General features: G+C 39.6%; 2 protein-coding genes across 8 annotated transcripts; both read left to right on the top strand.

Moving 5' to 3' along the window:
• Nucleotides 1-905: 905 nt before the first annotated feature.
• actr10 (actin related protein 10) lies at nucleotides 906-8,524 on the top strand. The gene is made up of 13 exons (XM_040125427.1): nucleotides 906-1,126; nucleotides 2,401-2,473; nucleotides 2,572-2,654; nucleotides 2,895-3,003; nucleotides 3,556-3,663; nucleotides 4,319-4,386; nucleotides 4,587-4,666; nucleotides 5,462-5,497; nucleotides 5,887-5,966; nucleotides 6,088-6,161; nucleotides 6,392-6,473; nucleotides 7,281-7,482; nucleotides 7,719-8,524. Exons 1-13 carry the CDS (start codon nucleotides 1,050-1,052, stop codon nucleotides 7,898-7,900), a joined length of 1,254 nt encoding a protein of 417 aa, XP_039981361.1. The 5' UTR covers nucleotides 906-1,049; the 3' UTR covers nucleotides 7,901-8,524.
• Nucleotides 8,525-10,059: 1,535 nt separating this feature from the next.
• Nucleotides 10,060-19,040, top strand: LOC120789018 (vascular endothelial growth factor A-like). 7 transcript variants are annotated; one of them, XM_040125431.1, is made up of 9 exons: nucleotides 10,434-10,516; nucleotides 10,598-10,896; nucleotides 11,444-11,531; nucleotides 14,247-14,280; nucleotides 14,373-14,569; nucleotides 14,701-14,777; nucleotides 14,883-14,912; nucleotides 14,988-15,056; nucleotides 18,351-19,040. In XM_040125431.1, the coding sequence occupies exons 3-9, from the start codon at nucleotides 11,466-11,468 to the stop codon at nucleotides 18,382-18,384; spliced, it is 507 nt and encodes a 168-aa protein (XP_039981365.1). In that variant the 5' UTR covers nucleotides 10,434-10,516; nucleotides 10,598-10,896; nucleotides 11,444-11,465; the 3' UTR covers nucleotides 18,385-19,040. The 7 variants fall into 7 exon arrangements, with proteins under 7 accessions (XP_039981364.1, XP_039981369.1, XP_039981362.1 ...); XM_040125430.1 differs by lacking the exons at nucleotides 10,434-10,516; nucleotides 10,598-10,896 and adding an exon at nucleotides 10,060-10,131; XM_040125435.1 differs by lacking the exons at nucleotides 10,434-10,516; nucleotides 10,598-10,896 and adding an exon at nucleotides 10,142-10,418 and having other exon boundaries at nucleotides 14,988-15,081.
• The last annotated feature ends 418 nt before the right edge of the window (nucleotides 19,041-19,458 follow it).

Raw genomic sequence — 19,458 nt, forward strand, 5'->3', positions numbered from 1 at the left:
ACACATGCAAATGTTGGTTTCAAATTTGAATTCTTTTGAATGGAATTGTGACTCATACGTTTGCAAGTTAACCTTCGCAGTTAAGTGTATCTCATATTTTTCTTTTAATAGAGAAACCAGATCTTCAAAAAAGAATAAAGTAAGCTTTAACAAACTGAGTCAACATGGCATACAGTAGGCCTATGTTCAAGTTACTGTACTCTGTAACTGTTCTCTCTGTGTCTCTGGTATTTGGTATTTGTATTAGAAAAAAAAAAAAAAGTGGATATGGTTTCCAGTTACTTCTTTGCTCCACGTACAGGTATCACAACAATTTTCAATGAACTAATAAACTAATAAATCCAGCAGGTCTGCACAGCTGGGTGATCTAAAATGCCAGACTGTCTCCCCAACAAGTCAACTCTGAAACAGTCATAGCAGTATCAAAGATACTCAAAGTTTCAGTGCAAGATATTGGACTCAAATTTTTCAGTGCCAAAGTGGAAGAATGATGAGGCAATGGTGTAACATTGTACTGTAATTGTATAACAACTGCTTTAATAATGTTGCTTGTATTTGCATCTGAGAAACTGGTACATTGTGGAGGCAGATATGTATTAGCTTTAATGAGGACCTTCTATGGAGAACATGGCAAAACTGGAGTAGGCTTACAATAATAGCAGTATAGTTTGAATTTACTGACTAAGCCCCAGTTAACCCCATGTGGTGGCGCAACATATGAAAATAAGAACATTACAGCTGTAAATTGATAGAAAATGTACTTTGATCATGGCTGTCAGGTCTGCAATTGTATGCCATTTGTACAATGTGTTTTATTTTTTATATCTGAAAAATCTGCATTTGATTGATTATAGGTTTCTTTTAATCTCTTCACTTTGAGCATATTTTGATCAGGCAACCTCCCACAACACGCACATGAGGTCATCGCGTTTCTGAAGACCCAACCCAACCCAACAGGAAGACAACAGATTTTTGACATGATTCAAATTTGCGACTGTCAGCGTTAATTACAGACTTTATTTTCGCCTAAAGGCCCACAAATTAATAAAATGCCCTTATTTGATGGGTTGGGAAGTGGAGGAGAGAAGACTGCTATCGTAATTGATTTGGGAGCAGCGTACACAAAGTGAGTACCAGTTGTTAGCACGCCTTGTTAACGGTTAGCACAATATGCTAACGTATTTGTGTAATAATTTTCTCAACCGTCCGTGTCTTGGCACTTTAGCTCAAATACAGAGCTTAAAGTTAACTAAAGTATGATATATAACTGTAAGAAAAATGTTAGTAAATGCTGTTGTTAGCTAGTGAGCCACCCAGTCAGTGCTAACTAGACATGTCAGTGTTGAGCTAGCGTTGGCCGATGCTAAATTAAAGCTAAGATAAAATCCAGTAAAGAAAAACAACTGATCTCAACGCTGAGAGCATCACAGCCGGCTACACTGCCAAGTTACAGTTTCTGAACATCCTACATGTTCTTATTTTGGCATATTTCAGACAGTGAGCCCATACAATGCTAAATATTTTCAGGTAGCAGGTATTGAGAAGTGTTTTTATGATATTGTTGGAAAACTGAATTACATTAGATGTAACTGGACCAACTGAATATTAAAGCTAAGTTTGGTTTCATCAGACCAGACCATGTGCCTGCCATTTGTCCATTGTGAGATGAAAAATTCCTCTCACGCTGGCTGCGGATTGATTGACCTAAATAGTTTATTCTTAGCACCTGGTAATCTTAAAGCTGTCTGAAACTAAAAGTTACTTCACCTGTCATTATACCTTAGAGATCGCCCCTCATCTGGGGTATTTACAGTGAGCACGTTACTGGTGATTTACCATAAATGCTGCAATAAATTTCTTAATACATTTTGCTGGCAGTTTCTATGATTTCAGTGCTACATAATAAAATAAGTAATCTTCATACACTTTCAGTCGGGGGGGTTTTATAGTAAAGAAGAGAAACTGGCCTGAGGAAAGTCACATGAAGATCAAGAGGACAGTTCTATTCACTTTTAATAAGGAAGTCTTTGTTTTACAGTTGTTGTCCCACAACATTTGACACAGAGCTTCACTGTTATTTTATTTATATGCAACTATACTAAAAAGGGATTTGCCTTCCAATAAAATTATTATTTGGCCCTCTGAGCTAAGCCTTTATCCCTCAAATAAAAATGATTCTTAAAAATATTGTGATTGTCATGTTGGTATGCATCATGTTTATAATCATTCTGTTTGCTTGTTCTGTTAGAGTTTTTTATATTATAGTATGTGTATGAGCTTTAAAAAAGGTTACTGATTGAATTTAGTTTTGCTAGTAAATATTATTGAACAATTAAAAATATAAATCTTATTCTCTGTATGTCCTGTAGCAGCTCAGCTGACAGCTTTATTTCTTTGCAGATGCGGCTTTGCAGGGGAAACGGGACCCAGGTTCATAATTCCGAGCGAGATCCGGAAACCAGGACGGCAACAAGTGAGACACCGCTGTGCTTTACTGAGTGCGATCATTTGGAAGGATGTTTGGAAATTGCAAAATATATGTTAATTTGGTATGTGGTTTCTCCCTTTCAGGCCATCAAAGTGGTCCAGTACAACATCAACACAGAAGAGCTTTATGTCATCCTCAAAGAGTTTATCCATATACTGTACTTCAGGTGAGAGTCAGTCTGTAAGCAAGTGTTTAAAAAAAAGTTACTACGGTATGTGTTCAGCAACTAAACAAAAGAAACACGCTGAGCAGTCATATACGGGGTGGTTCTAATACTGTAATGAATGAATAAGTTATTGTAGGTTTTGACCTACAAAAATGGCCAAAAATTTGGAACATACCTTATACAGAACATGTGTTTACCTTTCACCAAATCAAAGTTTGTCTTCCTATTTCTCTCAATCAGACACCTGCTGGTGAACCCTCGTGACAGAAGAGTGGTCATCATCGAGTCCATCCTCTGCCCTTCTCACTTCAGGGAGACTCTCACCAAGGTTTTCTTCAAACAGTTTGAGGTACCACAATCAAGCACCTCAGTGCTTTATGAAAACTGCAGATCATGTTTGGAATAAGTTTTAATGTGGCACATATATCACTGATGTGACAAACTAACTTAGTTTTCACCCAGGGCAATATTCTCTGAGTAACTTGCAATAAACTCTTATTTTAAACTGAATGATTACTCCATTGCTCCAAAAAATGTGATTAATTTGAGGATATTGAGAATTTGTTTGTATGCAGATGGTAAATTGTTTTTTAAATATTAGCATTAAATTTCTGCATGTGATAAAATGTTCATTTAGATGTTACTTGTTAGTCAAATGTGCCTCATACATATAAACAAATCTGAGCCTCATTTTGATATTTATTTTATTTTTGAAGTTGTAGTTTCAAAAATCTTTACATCTTCACAGGGTTTGAAAGTTGTGAAGGACAGAAAAGGACAAATCACACAAAAGTTTTCACAACACTCTTTTAACTAAAAAGACATTACTAATAATAAGAGAAAACTGCAGTCTGTAGGATGCGTTCTGAGGTTTAACTCTGTGTTTGATGGTGTTTCCCAGGTGCCCTCTGTGCTGTTTGCCCCGAGTCACCTCATGGCCATCATGACTTTGGGCATCAGCTCTGCCCTGGTGATGGACTGTGGCCACACGGAGACACTGGTGCTGCCTGTATCCTTTTCCTCCTTATCTTGTAATCTTTTGACTTAAAGGGATAAAGCTAGGGTTATGTGATTGTTTGCTTTGTTGCAAGGAGGTACATGATAAGATTGATATTAGATTAATGTCTTTGTGATAAATATAGAGAATGTGCTGTCCAGGATGTGTTTAGCCTAACGCAGAACAAAGATGCCTCCCAAAATTGTCTTATTCACATCTTGCGTCTTGTTAGGTAGGAAGGTAGTCACCAGTCCAAGAAAGTGGATTTTTTTTTAGTAAAAGGGTAACAAAGATAACCATTAAGGGCAGTAGTCATGAGAGGTTTTCTGCTCAATTGTTGAAATATAGTACGTCAGTAAGTTGCTCTCATGCATAAGCTAAGTCATTGTCGAACCTCAATGTCTAATTTTTTTTTCTACATTTTTAAATGATGCAGGGTGTAATGGTTGGAAGGGATCTGTGACAGAGGTAGGTCGGCTAGTTCCCCTTTATTAGCTAAACACATCTTGGGCCACTCTCTCTCTGACTGTGAAGCTTACCCCCACATCATAGATTGCTGATTTCCTATTTTTATTTTATTGTGATATTTCTGAATTCGTACATGCAAAATGGCGTGTATATTGACATTTAGATTGGGGTTCACGTCTTACCTTAACTGTGAAATCAGGTTTATGAGTGCACTCCTATTCTGCCGGCTTGGGAAGCTTTGCCTTTGGGAGGGAAAGCTATCCATAAGTAAGCAAGCGCTAACAGATTGAAGAGGAGAGTGTGACTTTGCATGTCGGTTTACTACTTTGTGACCACTTGGCTGTAAAAAGAACACTTCAATTTCACACTTTCTTGCGTGATGATTGAAAATCTTGTGACTGCAGTATGGAACTTTTTTTTGTGCTTGTCTTTACCCCCATAACTGCATGTGTCTGTATTTATTGTAGAGAATTAGATGGACTTCTTGTGGAACAGTGCACTGTGGACACAGACACTACTACTGGGCAGAGTGTACCAGCTGTCATTGGTAATTACAGAAAAATACCACACACCATCTGTCTTTGTCTTTTAAATGGATAAACTTGTAACTCTAATTTGGACTGCTGATTTTTTTTTTTTTTTTACAACGCAGAAAGCGAGAGAATACAATGGCTCTGACCCGTTATGCGCCATTGACTATTCATAAGAGGAACTTGTTTCTGTTTTACATTTGAGTGAATCCCTTTCTCAATTTGTGAATTATACATATGCATACAGTCTATTTTAGAGCTTTCTCTCCACACTTTTTCTTGATGGAGGAAACTGGATTATAGTGTTGAGCTTTTAGATCTACAGCTGCAGTAGCGTGCGAGGGGCTACATGTATATACATCAATAATTAAGACAGACAGCAGGCCGATTCAATAGACTGGACTGCTGAACAAACTGCATTTCTGCAGTAAGCACAGAAGATTTTGATTCCGAAAATGTGTTCCACAAAACCTGATGAGCATACAGGATTTTAAAATTGTCAATATGGCAATAACTACAAAAACACGACCAAAAAGCTCCTTTTTTCAATAGTGTTGATTTTTTTTTGTTTTTTTCCCCTCCTGAAGAGAATCATTGTTTCTGGAACGTGGACTTGTTTTACACCAAGCAGTCATACTCAATACTTGTCCTTTGCTGCAGTGTCAGCTCATACTTTCCCAACCGCTGATTCAGCCCATTATAAATCTTACTTGGAAGTGAAATGGGGGTGATGGCTGATTTGTTGAATAAGGGAACCAAAGAAAATTAAGTTTCACTTAATTTCTTATGTCCCTTTCTTATGTTTTCCTCAGGGACCATCCCAGAGGAGACTGTGGAGGACATAAAGGGTAGGTTTGACTGTTTTCAGGTTACTTTGGCAGCCTATTGTAGTTTTCTACTTGGTAACCACCATTTGTAGGCTGCAGCCCTTTATGTTGACACAAGAAAAGGTTTATTTTTAGTCTAATTTAAATTATGTCTGCAAGAAAATCCTCTAGGTTGCACAAAACTATGGTTTAAATTTTTTTATTTTGTTTGGTTGTCTATTGAAACACGACCAGAGGAGTAGGAGCAGCATTTCAGAGTTATTTTCTTTCTTTCCTTTTATGATTCCATTAATTTACTTTGTTTAATTGTGATTCGAAAACATAATTTAGTTGGATTGTGCTGCCAAAATAGCCCTATGCCAATTATATAATAAAAGCTTTCTTTTCTGGCTTTGTTTTGTTTCCTTCAGTCAGAACATGTTTTGTCAGTGACCTACAGAGAGGCCTCAATATCCAAGAAGCCAAATTTAACCTGGATGGAACAGCAGAGGTGAATGAAATGTTTGTAAACAGGTGTACCTCACTTATCTTCAATCTGTAAACCAATGTTTGCATAAATGTATTGCTGTAATTTTTACAAAAAATCTTCTTTCTCTTGAACGTGTTTGTAGCGTCCAGCCCCTCCTCCAGACGTTGATTATCCTCTGGATGGGGAGAAAATCCTGCACGTCAAAGGATCAATCAGGTAGTTCATCAAAATATGCGCTTTAAATCTGATGTTTGCTTTCCTATTTCTTAATTTTCCATATATCTCTTTGAAAGCTAGAAAGTCTTACAATTCAGGATTTTAGTCTAGGCTGTGTTTGAATTTATGAACGAGTGTCTAATTTTTGTGTCTTCCCAGAATCTTTGCTGTTCTTTCTCTCTGTAGGAAATTTGGTTGTGACTCATTAGATCTTTTCCTTTTTTTTCTAGGGACTCTGTAATGGAGATTCTGTTTGAACAGGACAATGAGGAGAAGAGCGTGGCCTCTCTGATACTTGACGCTCTGGTCAAGGTAGAGACAAGATATTCATTCTGTATGATGTTCAGATGTTATGTTTATGAGCAATCACATTGCTCATAAACATAATCTCATCAGTTTGACTTAGTTTATGTCGAAATATCTTGCTTTAAACTTTCAGTGTCTTCGGCAGGAGAAATGCAGCAGCCCTATTTCTCTCTCCATATTATACAGCTATGGAGCTGAGTGTACAGTTTGACTTAGTGCGGTTGCTATGGTGACACCCACGGCTGTGGCCATTCCATATAACTGACAGCAGTTTTTTTTGTTTGCGGGGGGGGTCAGGTCAGCCCAGGAAAGCCTAGTTAATCTCAAAAAGTACAGCTGCACTAGAGATTACACAGCTGCAGACTTTGACTGAAACAGCATTATGTTGAAACCCCTATCAGTGCAGTACTCTACTCAGGATGTATTGAAACACGGCAGCTCCCTTGAGGCATCAGCAGAGCTCTGCGCACAGAAGAAGGCACTGCACTCAAACTGCCTGTAGCAATTTTAATCCACCATATTTTGTCTTAGTATGCAACTGTTTAATCAGAAAGTGCCGTTCTCCTGCCTCATCTTTTTTCCTACAGCACTGATATGTTAGTAGAGGCTGATGATCGTCTAAACTTTTCTTTACTGATATGGAATGATGGTGTAAAATAAATAAATTGAAGAAGTAATCCATTGCACATTTCCCTGGACACAAAGAAAGGGCTTTAGACATAAAAGCCAGATTCTTCATTGCATTTACCCTCTGAACATAAAAGATGATACCTGTGAAATGATTTAATTTGGTAAATGCGCGTATGTCTTTAGTGCCCGATCGACACCCGTAAAGTGCTCTCTGAGAACCTGGTGGTAATCGGAGGCACGGCCATGCTGCCAGGCTTCCTGCACCGTCTGCTGGCAGAGATACGCCTCCTGGTGGAGAAACCCAAGTACAGTGACGTGTTAGCCAGCAAGAGCTTCCGTATACACGCTCCACCTGCCAAGCCCAACTGCACCGCCTGGCTCGGAGGTCAGATATGATTTTGTTTTTAAATATTTATCACTCACTTACTGAACTGAAGGCTTTCAGATTGAGCAAAATAGAAAAAGGAAAAAAAAGACATTGTAGATAAATATTTCTCCAGCATCAGCACACTTCAAACACCATAATATCAGCCTTTTCCAGAGGATTTAGTGAAAATAAAGGGCCTCTCTTATATCATTTTAAAACCCATCTGTAAATTCATATTGTCATCTGCTCAACAGGTGCAGTCTTCGGGGCCCTGCAGGACATCCTGGGCAGCAGGTCGGTGTCCCGGGACTACTACAACCAGACAGGTCGCATCCCAGACTGGTGCTGCTTGAGCTCCCCTCCTCCTGAGTCTCTGTATGAAGCAGGAAAGACCCCTCCTCCACTAATGAAGAGAGCGTTCTCCACAGAGAAGTAGAATATGCTGTAACATAATTGTAATAATGTACTCTCCTTCTACCTGATAGAACAAGTCCAGTAATCTTTAATGCAACATCTCAACACATATCTTGTCAATGTGTTAAAACTACACAAACAGCTCTAGGTGTTTTTAATGTCTAGTAGTCACACCTAAGTTTTTGTATCCAATGATTGTGGACAGACACAACAGATATCGGGATTTTAGGCGGTTAAACTGATATGCAGCCATGTCTTCTGTTGAAGTCTCATTGAGTAAGGTACTGAACCTTTACGTGCTTACTGTCATTCTCATTCCAGTTTATTCTGTTTTTTCTTGAAAAAACACATTATATTCAGCAGAAATGTTTCACATGACTACCAAGTAGGGCTTTATTCATCCATTTGTCAACAAAACTACAAAAAATGTTGCTAAGCTTTGGAGAAAGCTGAAATTATTTCAGTGTGGTGGATGATAAAGTGTGGAAATCTCACTTTGACGGTGATACCCCATGTTTTTCAAAAAAAAGAAAAACCGTTGGATTTATTTATTATTTGTACTTAACCATGTAAAGTTGTTTTAAACGCATTAAAAGCCCTGCACACTCACACAGGTGTTCTCGGTTGCTCATGCTAATGAGCATCTTGTCAGATTAAAGTTGCAGTTAAAAGAACAAAGGTGTAAATTGTCCTGCTCAATCAGATGCATCAAATGGTTCACCAACCTAGAATAGTTACCTTTTATTATAAGAGTGCTGCCTGTTTTATCAGGCCTCACCTCATTCTGAATTTCTTAACAACATGTAGGAGGAAACTCTGGAGGTTGCCACAGCATCACTTTAAATGTAAATACACCTTACACAAAGGAAGGTATATACAGTATCTCACTATATCCATAGTTAGTGGGGAGCCAAATGTGTCTTTGTAAGCCTGAGTTACCACCACTTTCAGTGAAACTAGCTATTTTCTCTCCAGAGCCATAGATACGATAACAGTGAGAACACATTGAATGACACATTTGTTTTCAGCACTGTGTAGGTTATTTCCTTGTTCAGCCCAGCCCTAATGTGCTGTTAATGTCTGTATGTGTCCCAGAAAGGAGTTGCATCTGTTTTGCCTTTTGGGTCACATTCATCACTCAGTATTGGTCCGGCTGGTTACTGTGGGCTTGGGAACCAGTAGCAATACCCACAATGCATCTGCAGCACAAGACTGGCAAAAAAGTCTGGGAAAATGGAGACAGTTTGGGTTGTGATCACAGGCATAAAAATAGGCATAAATGTAGAGTGGTGGAGATCCAAAGACGTCAGTGATTAAACTAAAGATTAATGGTAGGAGGTGTGTATGTTTGTCTCCTCTGTCTCCTTCAGTGACAACAAAAAGCCTAGCAACCCTTGAAGTCCAAAGTCAAACAATGTCCTCATATTTTTAAACATTAAGATTCTTGAAAAGATAACCTTTTTCAGATGTTTCCTTTTCATACGCTTCCATCTCTTGAGCCTCCGTCAACTCCAGAGAGATTTTGGAAAGGAAAATAAAATCTTTGTTTAATCATATGAGTGCTTATATTGAAGGCTTTTAAGAAGGCAGATGCAGGCAAAGTTTGCTTAAGTTATCATGTATGAACCACAGACTTATTCCAACTGTCCTTTTCTGACCACATAATTAAAAACAGCTATGGCCTTGCCCACATCTGAGGATGTAGTGCTGTACAGCCCCACCTGCTGCCTCTGCTCCAGTTGAGGGAAACCCCATCCTCCCTCGATGGGGACTGGGACTGGAGCATCGGTGTGGTTCCCAGACACAGGAAGCAGCAGCTGTCTGTCTGATCTCTGGCTATCAGACTGGGACTCTGAGCAGGAAGGGGACTCCCCAGAAAGTGGGTGAGCCGTGTCTGTAAAGAGTGTTTGCCAACTGTTTTTTGTTTGGAAGACTAGGAGGTTCAAAACAGTTCACACAGACAAATCTGTTGGAATAATCATTCATTGTTGGTGGTGGATTTACAAGATTAAATGCTGAGATTAAATGATTTGTACAAACTAGCTGTTTTTTGCTGGACTTTCACAGTTACATGCACCCAAGCTCCCTATTTATTCTTCAACGAGCACAATGTTTTGTCATCCACTTTTCTATAACACCAGGAATATTGCAGAAGGCTCGTGTCATGTACAAGGTGACAGAAGCACAATTTTTCCTCCATGAGCACCAAACTGGTCCTTCGTCACAGCCTGCATGGAGCGAGAGACAAATGTGGTGAGAGGCAAGGCATCATCCATCTTGGTTATCTCCTCCTCAGAGGCTGCTGGTCAGAACACGTCAGCCCGACCATCCTGTAAATCACACTGCCTGTGAAAACACAGCTGAGTCTTCGCAATAAATGAAAGGGCAAAGGTGCTTGCCGTCCACACTGCAGACTCAGAAAACAAGAGCTGTAATTTGGCTGGAATCACTGCACCTGTAGGTCGTTTTGTGACGCAAACATAATCAGGAGTCGGCATTAACTGGAAAATTGAAAGCATCTGCAAACCACAAGAAGCCAGGTACTGTGTAATAGCAGGGCTAAATTTACTTATCGAGACAGTTGTTTACAGGACTTATTGCCAAACATATAGTGATGATAACAGATATGTCATCAACAGTAAGCATGTGATTGTGCATATTCATGCCTAAATCAGGAATGAAGGAAGATACCTCTGAGACATTCTGCTTATTCTTGCAGCACTGGTGTTGATAACCTCAGGTCTGCTGCACTTTTGACAAAGCTAAACAGGCAGCACTCAGAGGGCCCGTGTGCATAAACAATGCAGAAGAGCCAGACTGCTTAAACCAGGACCCAGATCCAGAAATGAGCCCAGCGCAGCTGTATGTTGGCAGTTAGGACAGGGAGCTCCTCGTACTGTGGTCTGACACTGCCAGACAGCGTTTCTGTATCATAATCAGGCCAGGACAGAAGCACAAGAGGACGAAAAGGACTGTATCAGTGTGTTTACAAGTTTTAGCTCCTTAACTGCACATCATGTAAAGTTTACATTTTTTTCTGACCATTTGGAAATGGATGCTGTGCAATTTTAGATTTTGGGATGGATTTGTTCCTACTGGTCTGGGAAATCTATTGATATCCATTAATTTCCATTCAGTGTGTCATAATCATGACTATTACTAACTTTTGTGTATTATAGTATAGGCTGTTATATTATGATGATTATTTATCTGTACATTCATTCTATTTATGTTTTATGCATGACCTAATATACTTGATTCATTGGACAGAAATAAAAGTGTATGCGTGAGAGAGAGAGAGAGACGTATTATGGCAACTTGTATCATCGTTTTTGAACTGAACACACATCGCAATGGTTTCCCACTAATCATCAGCTGTAGGCTAAGTAAACTGTTCAGCGCGTGCTTTTCATCCCACCTCGGCTCGTGCACAGCAGTACGGCGCGCAAATCCAAGCTCCAGCCGCTTCTTGACCATCTCTCTCTCTCTCTCTCTCTCTCACTCTCTCTCTCTCTCTCTCTCTCTATAACTTTTTCATTTCTTTCTCCCTGACTGGACACGACAGGAGGTAACGTATCCCCACCAGGATGCAAAGCTTCATCGGAGTCTCGCATCTTTTCTTGGTTCTTCTGGTTCAGACGGTACCTGCGCAGGTAATTCAGCCAACACCGTGACATGCCCTATTTGTAATGTCGCTAATAACAAGCCATGTTTTGCAACTTTCCCAGTTTTGGTGAAATATTTCAATTTGCTATTTCTCAAATTGAAATTTCATTTGAAATTTAACAAGTGATGTTGTAGACAGCATTAAGTTTTCCTTTTTAAAAAAATCTTTATTATTTATTTATTTATTTATTTATTTATTTTTAGGGGCTGTCTGTCTTTTCTCCTCGACTCCAAATGTGACTCCTATTAGCCACTTCACGTGAAGCAGCGAGGCTAAGAGGAGTCACATTTCAATGGCAGGCGTTTTCAGCCTCATAGCTCTCTGTGAGAGGACACATCTGTTCCACAACTCCAGCCTTTTTACACACTATCCCCGTTTTGACTGCTCTGTGGCCCACCACGAGGATACCATCTACGTTTAGGGGTTCGCGAATTTGCATGTTTACAGTCACTTGTGGAGCCATTGACTCGGAGGGCTGGCCTCAGATGCAATTGCTGCATGTTACTGACCCAGGTATACAGAGGTGCACAAAGCTACATGCTTCATCTGAGAGTGAGGGGTGGGAAAAAAAAGTGTGAAAAAGGAAACCAAGCCTCAGAGCTGAGCTAGAGGTACATCAGTAATTTGGAGAGAGTTGCTGCCTTACGTGAGGCAGTAGCTGTGGTTTGGGAGACTCTGTAGCTCCAGGTCTTGTTTACTTGGTTGGGATGAGGGAGTAACACTCCACATCTCTCTTTGGATTGGCACAGGTGCTTCCTCTTACTGTAACAGGGTCTGAACCCAAGCAAGACAAGACACATGAAGTATCACCCAGCAGGGAGTTGACTGCGCGGTGAATGTGCATTGCAGCGCGTGGAGGGACGCATCAGTGAATGGGAAGATTATTAATGGATTTGAATTGAGTAGCAACCTAGAATCTGTGAAGGTGGCTCTCATATGGACTGTGGAAAAACATATGTTTCTAATGCATAGTGCAGTCCAGAAAGACTCTTACAGGAGTGCTGACGTGAGATGAGTTTTCAAGAATAAAAGTTTAAAGTCACCCCCCAAATACTGGGAAGTGCATTTTTTTCCCTACTATTCAGAATACATTTCATTCATCCACATAGTTCCTTGTTTGTTTTATGGAGATTTGAAGCGACACAGCAACAGATCCTGAATGGAAATCTTTGTACTTGTGGTATTCAGAGTAGCACAAAGAATGGAAATAACTAAGTGTAGCAGTTGAAATCCCATTGTTAAGGTCACCATTTTTAAAAATTGAAGATGGGATGCCCCTGTGGCTTGGCGCTCAGACGCTGATCATGAACCCTAATTTGAGTCTGGCTGGGGGCCTTTGTGTCACATCTGTCATCGCTTTGCTGTCATCGTCTAATAAAGGGTATAAATGCCAAAAAAAAAAAAAAAAAATTAAAATCCAAGATGACCACATCCACATCTTGGAAAATGACAGCATTTGTTTTAAGATAAGTCATTCTCTGTAGTTAGTCAAACATGCCCAAAGTTTGGAAGAGAAAGACATGTGCAATCAATGGGAAGAAGTATGCCAAGAAAAACCTCTATCTCATGTCATTTTTTGTTCAGTATGATAATAACCATTGTGCATTTCAACTGGAAGCTTTGTGTAAGTTACAAAATTAGAGGAACAAAAGAAAAATGAGAGAAGGGACAGGAAAAGAAGCACACAATTTTCCATATTTTCCGCTTTACCAAACCAACAGTCAGTTTTAGATACAGTATGTTATGGAGCTCATCATGTCCAACAAACAGGCACTTCACCTCATCGCTCATGCATGTCTGCCTGTTTTATACTCATTACAGCTGTTGTTATGCAACTGGTACTATTGTTGGATGATGCAGTACATTTAAGGACTCTGGGTTTATGTTGTATTTGGCAGGAGTACAAACTCACTCACAGCAAACATAAAAATCCCAACTTAAAAGCTGCTGTCCAAGCTATGAGGCATTGTGATAGAAGACAAAGTTCCCATCACTCTTTTCAGAGGGAGAAGAAAGCAGGAGAGAGGTGAGGAGTCAGACAACGATAGCTGATATTCAACAAAAAAAGAAAAAGAGAGAGAGAGCCAAGGTCAACTTTGCACTTGTGTTTCTGCTCAGTTTGTCGTTCAACAATCGGGAACATTGCCATTGTGAGTCTGGAGGCTGGGCTGTGAGAACTTAACAAAATTCATGCTGTGTCATGACACTTTTCAGTACTGCCTTTGTTTTAACTGTGCTTAAAACAAAGGCAGCAACTCTTTGCTGTTATTCTTTGCATACTTCGAAGGTTTTTGCTTCTTATGATAATAAACCTTCTAGTATTACAACAAATTGAGAAACAAATGCGCTTTTGTGGTTGGCTGGCTCGTTTTACTGCATTTTTGCTGATTTGCAAACAGTGGCACAGTGGTACACCCCTGAAACCATGCTACATCACTGTTTTTTACTGGATCATTGTGTGCGCACTACTTTTTTTCTGCCACAAGACGGCACTCTGCAACTGTTCTATGAACCCTCTGCTATTGTACCGACTTAGAGTATATAGCGATCTCTTCTCACCCATGTCAGTTTCCTGATCTTCTGCAGGTTCTTTATCATTACAGCCTTGTTTGGCATTGATATTATTACTTTCATCACATGAAATTGAAGGACTGATCTCTGTAGGTGTCCATTTTTACTTATTTTTCTATGTATTTTGCAGATTTCACCCCCTCCAGAAGAGGGTCCCCCCAAAGGTGAGGGCTGTGCTCTTGTTCATTCCGCGCTGAGCAGGCTTTCCCACCTCTTCCAAATGATTAAAAGACTAAAGATTCACCTTGTCCTTCAGGAATGACGTTCCAGGAGGTGTGGACAAAGAGCATGTGTCAGCCTATGGAGCAGTTGGTGGATGTGGAGCAGGAGTTCCCTGGAGAAGTGGGTTACATTTACATACCTGCTTGTGTCCCACTATGGCGATGCTCTGGTTGCTGTGGGGATGAGAACCTGGAGTGCCATCCTACCCTTGAACGCAACATCACTGTACAGGTGTAGAAGGATCTCTAATCAGAAATGATAAATCAGAAATGACTAGGGAGATGTTAAAAATGCACTTTCTCTTTACATTAAATATATGGTCCTTTATTCAGTTTTAGTTTTCCCTGTCCCTTGTTTCTCAGATGATAAAGATTGCTCCCATGATGCCAAGCCACCACGTGGAACTCACATTTGTGGAGCATCAGAGATGTGATTGCAGGTAAATTACTGAAATCCAGTTCTTTCTAATGAACATCAGATGCAACCTGAGACTTTTTCTGGCACAGCTAACTGCCAGTTGTTTCTTTTTTCCCCCTGTCTTTAGAGCACGTCAGACACTTAGAAAAAATAAAAGGTCAGTAGATGAACATTTTATCGGTCAAACTTGAAAACACAAGTATCTTAATTGCACTTGGCTCTTCCTCCACAGCAGCAGTGAGTCCATCAGGAATAAACCTCGGAGGAGGAAACACAAGAAGACAGCAAATGGCTGTGGCAAGTAAGAGATGGATTGTCTTCTTGTGGTGCGCACACACACATACACACACAGTTTCATAATGTTTAGACATTTATGGCTATATTTATCACTGTTTCCCCCACTCTGTCAGAATACCAACGACAGATGAGATTAAACAATATCACAATATACTGTCTGCTGTGTTGCTCTTCTCTCCAGCAGGCCTATAATCCACCAACCACTTATGATGAACTTGTGCATCTGTGTCAGGCCACAGAGCATTTGTAGCACAAAAATCCACGAACTGGCGTCAAATCCAAGGTTGAAGGTTTAGTCTGAAACTAACTAGATTCACATAACCAGAAAAAAGAAGAATAACAGAATGAAGAAATGTAAAGATTAGTGATGGAGCACAGTGTGTAAGATAGAGCATTAAATCTCATCATCACCTCGATTTGTTCATGGGTTATTTTGTCACATTCTTGTTGGTAGCAGGCAGCCAAGTCATGTACAGTCGTGTCAGTTACTGTATACGTAATTTTATTCTCATTAAAACTATTCAATATGAATCTTATTCAAGCAGAGTGTACAACAGAGTTAAACAGATAACGATGCAACTGGGGTACGAGTACAACAACAAGCAGTGTTCAACACTGGCTGTTTTTTTTTTTTTTTTTGGTCTGTTGTCTCTTTTCACATAAAGGTCAAAAGGGCAGTGTGTGTCAAGTAATCTCTCCTTGCCCCCACCCTCTCTCTGAAAGAGTTGTGTAACCAATTGTGAATTATTGTACAATGAGATGCCAAAAATAAATACTGAAAAGGCTACACATGACGATCAGTTTACTCATGAGAAAGAAGTACTACTCACCCTGTGAAAACAGTTGACAAACGTCTTCTCTAGCTTTAAAAGAAGCTTTGTAAAGGCTATGAAAATAACTCTGATGGTGTCTTTAGGGTTATCACCAAGCTTGGGTTTGAGACTTTTAGTTTATAACAGAGAGCCTGTGTTACAAAATTAGAGGTGTGGAATTTGAAAAAAGTTGGGCATGAACAATGTTATCCAATTGCATTATGGGAATTGTAGGATCCAGGACTTTTCGAGCTTGATCAATTTAGGGACTGAAAGTCAGAATATCTCATCCTCTGCAGGCTGCTGCATCCATTTTTACCATTCTTTCTTTAACCTGTCTCTCACCAGTCCTCCCGCTTTATGAAAGTGCAGTGATAAATCGCTGGATAGGTTTGCATTTTTTCAGTACTGTCTTAAAACAATACTCTCATTCCCATATGGATGTTGAAACAGTTTTTTGGTCGATGTAATCATTCCTCCTGTCCTTAATGGCTGCAAAAGATCCCTTTCTTCATTTCCTCATACACACTGAAACACCAGGCCGACATTTTAAGATTTAAACACTGGCGAAACCGTTTTTTTTTTAAGGGTGAGAAAAACATCATTTTAATCTGGACGAATGGGTGAAACAGAAAGGAAAAAAAACTTGTTTACAAATTTAATTGGCTTAGTGCGGATGTACACTGAGGCAATTCCAATCTAAGTGATAAGGGACAAATTTTTACATTCCTTGTTTTGTGCAAATATGCATTTCAAAGTTAAGCTAAAGCTAACATGAGGTTCCAGCAGCCTCAGTTAGACAAATAGGTTAGATTTCTTCCAAAGTTAGTCTTTTAGTACGAAATCTCCCCTTTGTCCCCTTCACCACAACTCAGCATGGAAAAACTGTCCTTGGATACACAATGTAGTTTTGCAAAGATTGTGAATTTTGTCCCCCATCACTTAGGGAACCACATTATGAAGAAACCTCTTCACAGCCTCTGTATAATGAAGTAGTCTTTCAATGTACATATGGACATCTAAGTATTGTTTTGAGACAGATTTGAAAATTTGTGACCCTATCATTTAAGCATCCCGAAGGGATCCCTATTATCATTACTGGAAATGTCACTGCTGGCTCAGTCATTGAAGCACATAAATGTTTCCTTCTTGGGCAACAAGGAACAATGGGTGGTTTGCAGTAGGTGGGATCTGTGCTCTGTCTGGTGAAAACTAGGTCATCTGTTTGCAGACATGACTATAGAGCTTCAACACATCCTCTGTTAAGAAGGAGAGTAAGATTATATCTAATACAGCAGCCTGAAAAGAACCCATCCTCCAAATCTGTCCCGCTGAATGCCAGATGATGGACTCAAGGTCATTCTGGGACATGGTTGTTTTTGTTGGTGGTCTGTAGGATTTACCACACAAGTGTGTTATCAACTGTTTAGGATCCCATGTGGCCATGTAGTTATGGCTGTCGTCTGGTTATACAATGCTAACACTGCATCATGACTTGCCTTGGCTCCTACTCCTTTGTAAACTATAGCTTTGAGCCACAGGCCCATTATCTCATGATCCCTCCACCTCATATTTTGTGGTCAAAGGACCACCTAGTCGCAGAGATTTAATTTCTTCCAGCAGATTCAGAGGGCCCAAATTGTATGATGCCATTATATGAACATAAACTAAACTGGAGCTTAACTTCCCACATCCAACCTGAAGGATAAACACTCCTTATTGATGTTGTCATGATAGCTTCATTCTTAGGCGGTTTTTTTTTTTCCTTCTTTTTTTTTTTTAGGATTATTTTGCAGTGTTTTTGCCTATATTTGACAGTTGATATTGACGAGGCAGACAGGAAACATAGACCTGTGGATGTTGCAGTTCTGTGGCATGCACTGTAACCATTTGGCTACCAGGCCGCTTCTCGTGTGACAACGCCTAAAGTGAATGTTTAGGCTTTTACCTTGTTTTTTCAGAAGGACATTTTGCCTTTTCACTCTGCAATGAGAAATACCACTTCACACAGATGCTCTGTCTTAAGGGACCCCTGACCCCATGGGCCCTGGGGCCTGTGCCCTGTAGACCTGTTCTGAAAACCATCCATATCTGTCAAAATATCTCCTGGTAGTGCTGAGACTGCATTTTATCACATTAAGCTGTCTCATAACCTTCAGAGTCTATGTGCATTTTGGAACTAGTTGTACTATTGCCTGTGGAGGACTACTGAATCCAGGCCGTGGTGAAAAGACTGGGATGTATTTTATATTCAATCTGTGTATAGATGTTTTGTAAGTGCTATAAGCCATGAAACAGGTGTTTTTCTCATTTATTCACTAATGCTTGAACAAGCCGTTCAGATGAATGAACATTCTACACGGAAGTGTGGCTCATGAAAAATGTTGTTAATTAATTTATTAATCAAAATCTCTGCTACAGAGTTAGGTTAGAAGATTTGAAGTACCAATTTGAATTTCTGTGATTGTTTATTTTTGTCTTTCCAGGTGCCAGTTTCCTCACAAGATAAGTCTTGACTGATTCACGCGTATGTCCAAAGTCTAAATTGGGGGAGTGACTTTTGTTATGGCGAACAGCAGCACAGCTGTGAAGTGATCACACCTGATCATTCATCTTCCGTCCAAACACGTTTCCTCATCCAGCGGATCCATCAGATGTGGGACTTTCCATCTTGCCCTTGACCTTATTTTCTTTTTTGGTTAATTACAGTATCAAAGCAAACAACCATATCTGTAAACTCATTTGGCTCAGATTGCTGTTTTTAATGGACCAAAATCAATGTCAATTTTGACTTTAAAAATCTAGCTGCTTTTTTGTTTGATGATTTTAAAAATAGACATTGGATACAACAGTAGATACAGAATAGGTGTAAAGATAATGGGTGGAATGCTTTGAGCTTATCAGTCGCTCGGGGAAAGGATTAAAGCCCCCATCCATCCTGAAGTGTTCACTGAAGAACTGTCAGATCAATCTGTCAGACCTTCTCTATGACTTCATGTTCATTGTGACATTTTGCAGTGACTCATGTTGTTATAACTGTTATAAAACCAGTTCTTTTCTGGTGCAAAGCTATAGACACTGAAAAAAGACATCATCCATTGAACTTTTTGTATGTAAAGTGTTCATGCCTAGTCATGGGGCATGATAAGTTCATGAAATAAAATGCACTCCAAATACAAGGAACCTCTGTGTTATCTACATTTGCATTTGTAGACCATTAGGGTCTGTTACATGAGGCCACTGTGAGCTCTTTATTTGGCAAGGCTCTGTAGTAAGCACATTGTTAACAAAGCACAAGGGGTTACTGTTATCCATTGATTTGTATTGCATTCACAGCCTCTAAGAAACATGTGAGATGACAGTCTCGTTAGATTTAACAGCAAAACTTCCTTATATGGTATTTCACAAAACAGGAAGATCAGTCTCCCTAGACAACTTTGTGAAGTGATGAAAAGTTAGCAATCATTAAAAGGTTTGATTTTGTTAGGTTGTTTTTTTTTTTTTTTGGATTTCATTAGTGCAAACAGATACTGTACTCGTTTTCAGTTTTTTCTTGTTTTTTGGATAACTTTCTAATCCTACTTTGTGAAAGCT

This window comes from Xiphias gladius, chromosome 4 (assembly GCF_016859285.1).
Source record: "Xiphias gladius isolate SHS-SW01 ecotype Sanya breed wild chromosome 4, ASM1685928v1, whole genome shotgun sequence".
NCBI classification, from domain to species: domain Eukaryota; kingdom Metazoa; phylum Chordata; class Actinopteri; order Istiophoriformes; family Xiphiidae; genus Xiphias; species Xiphias gladius.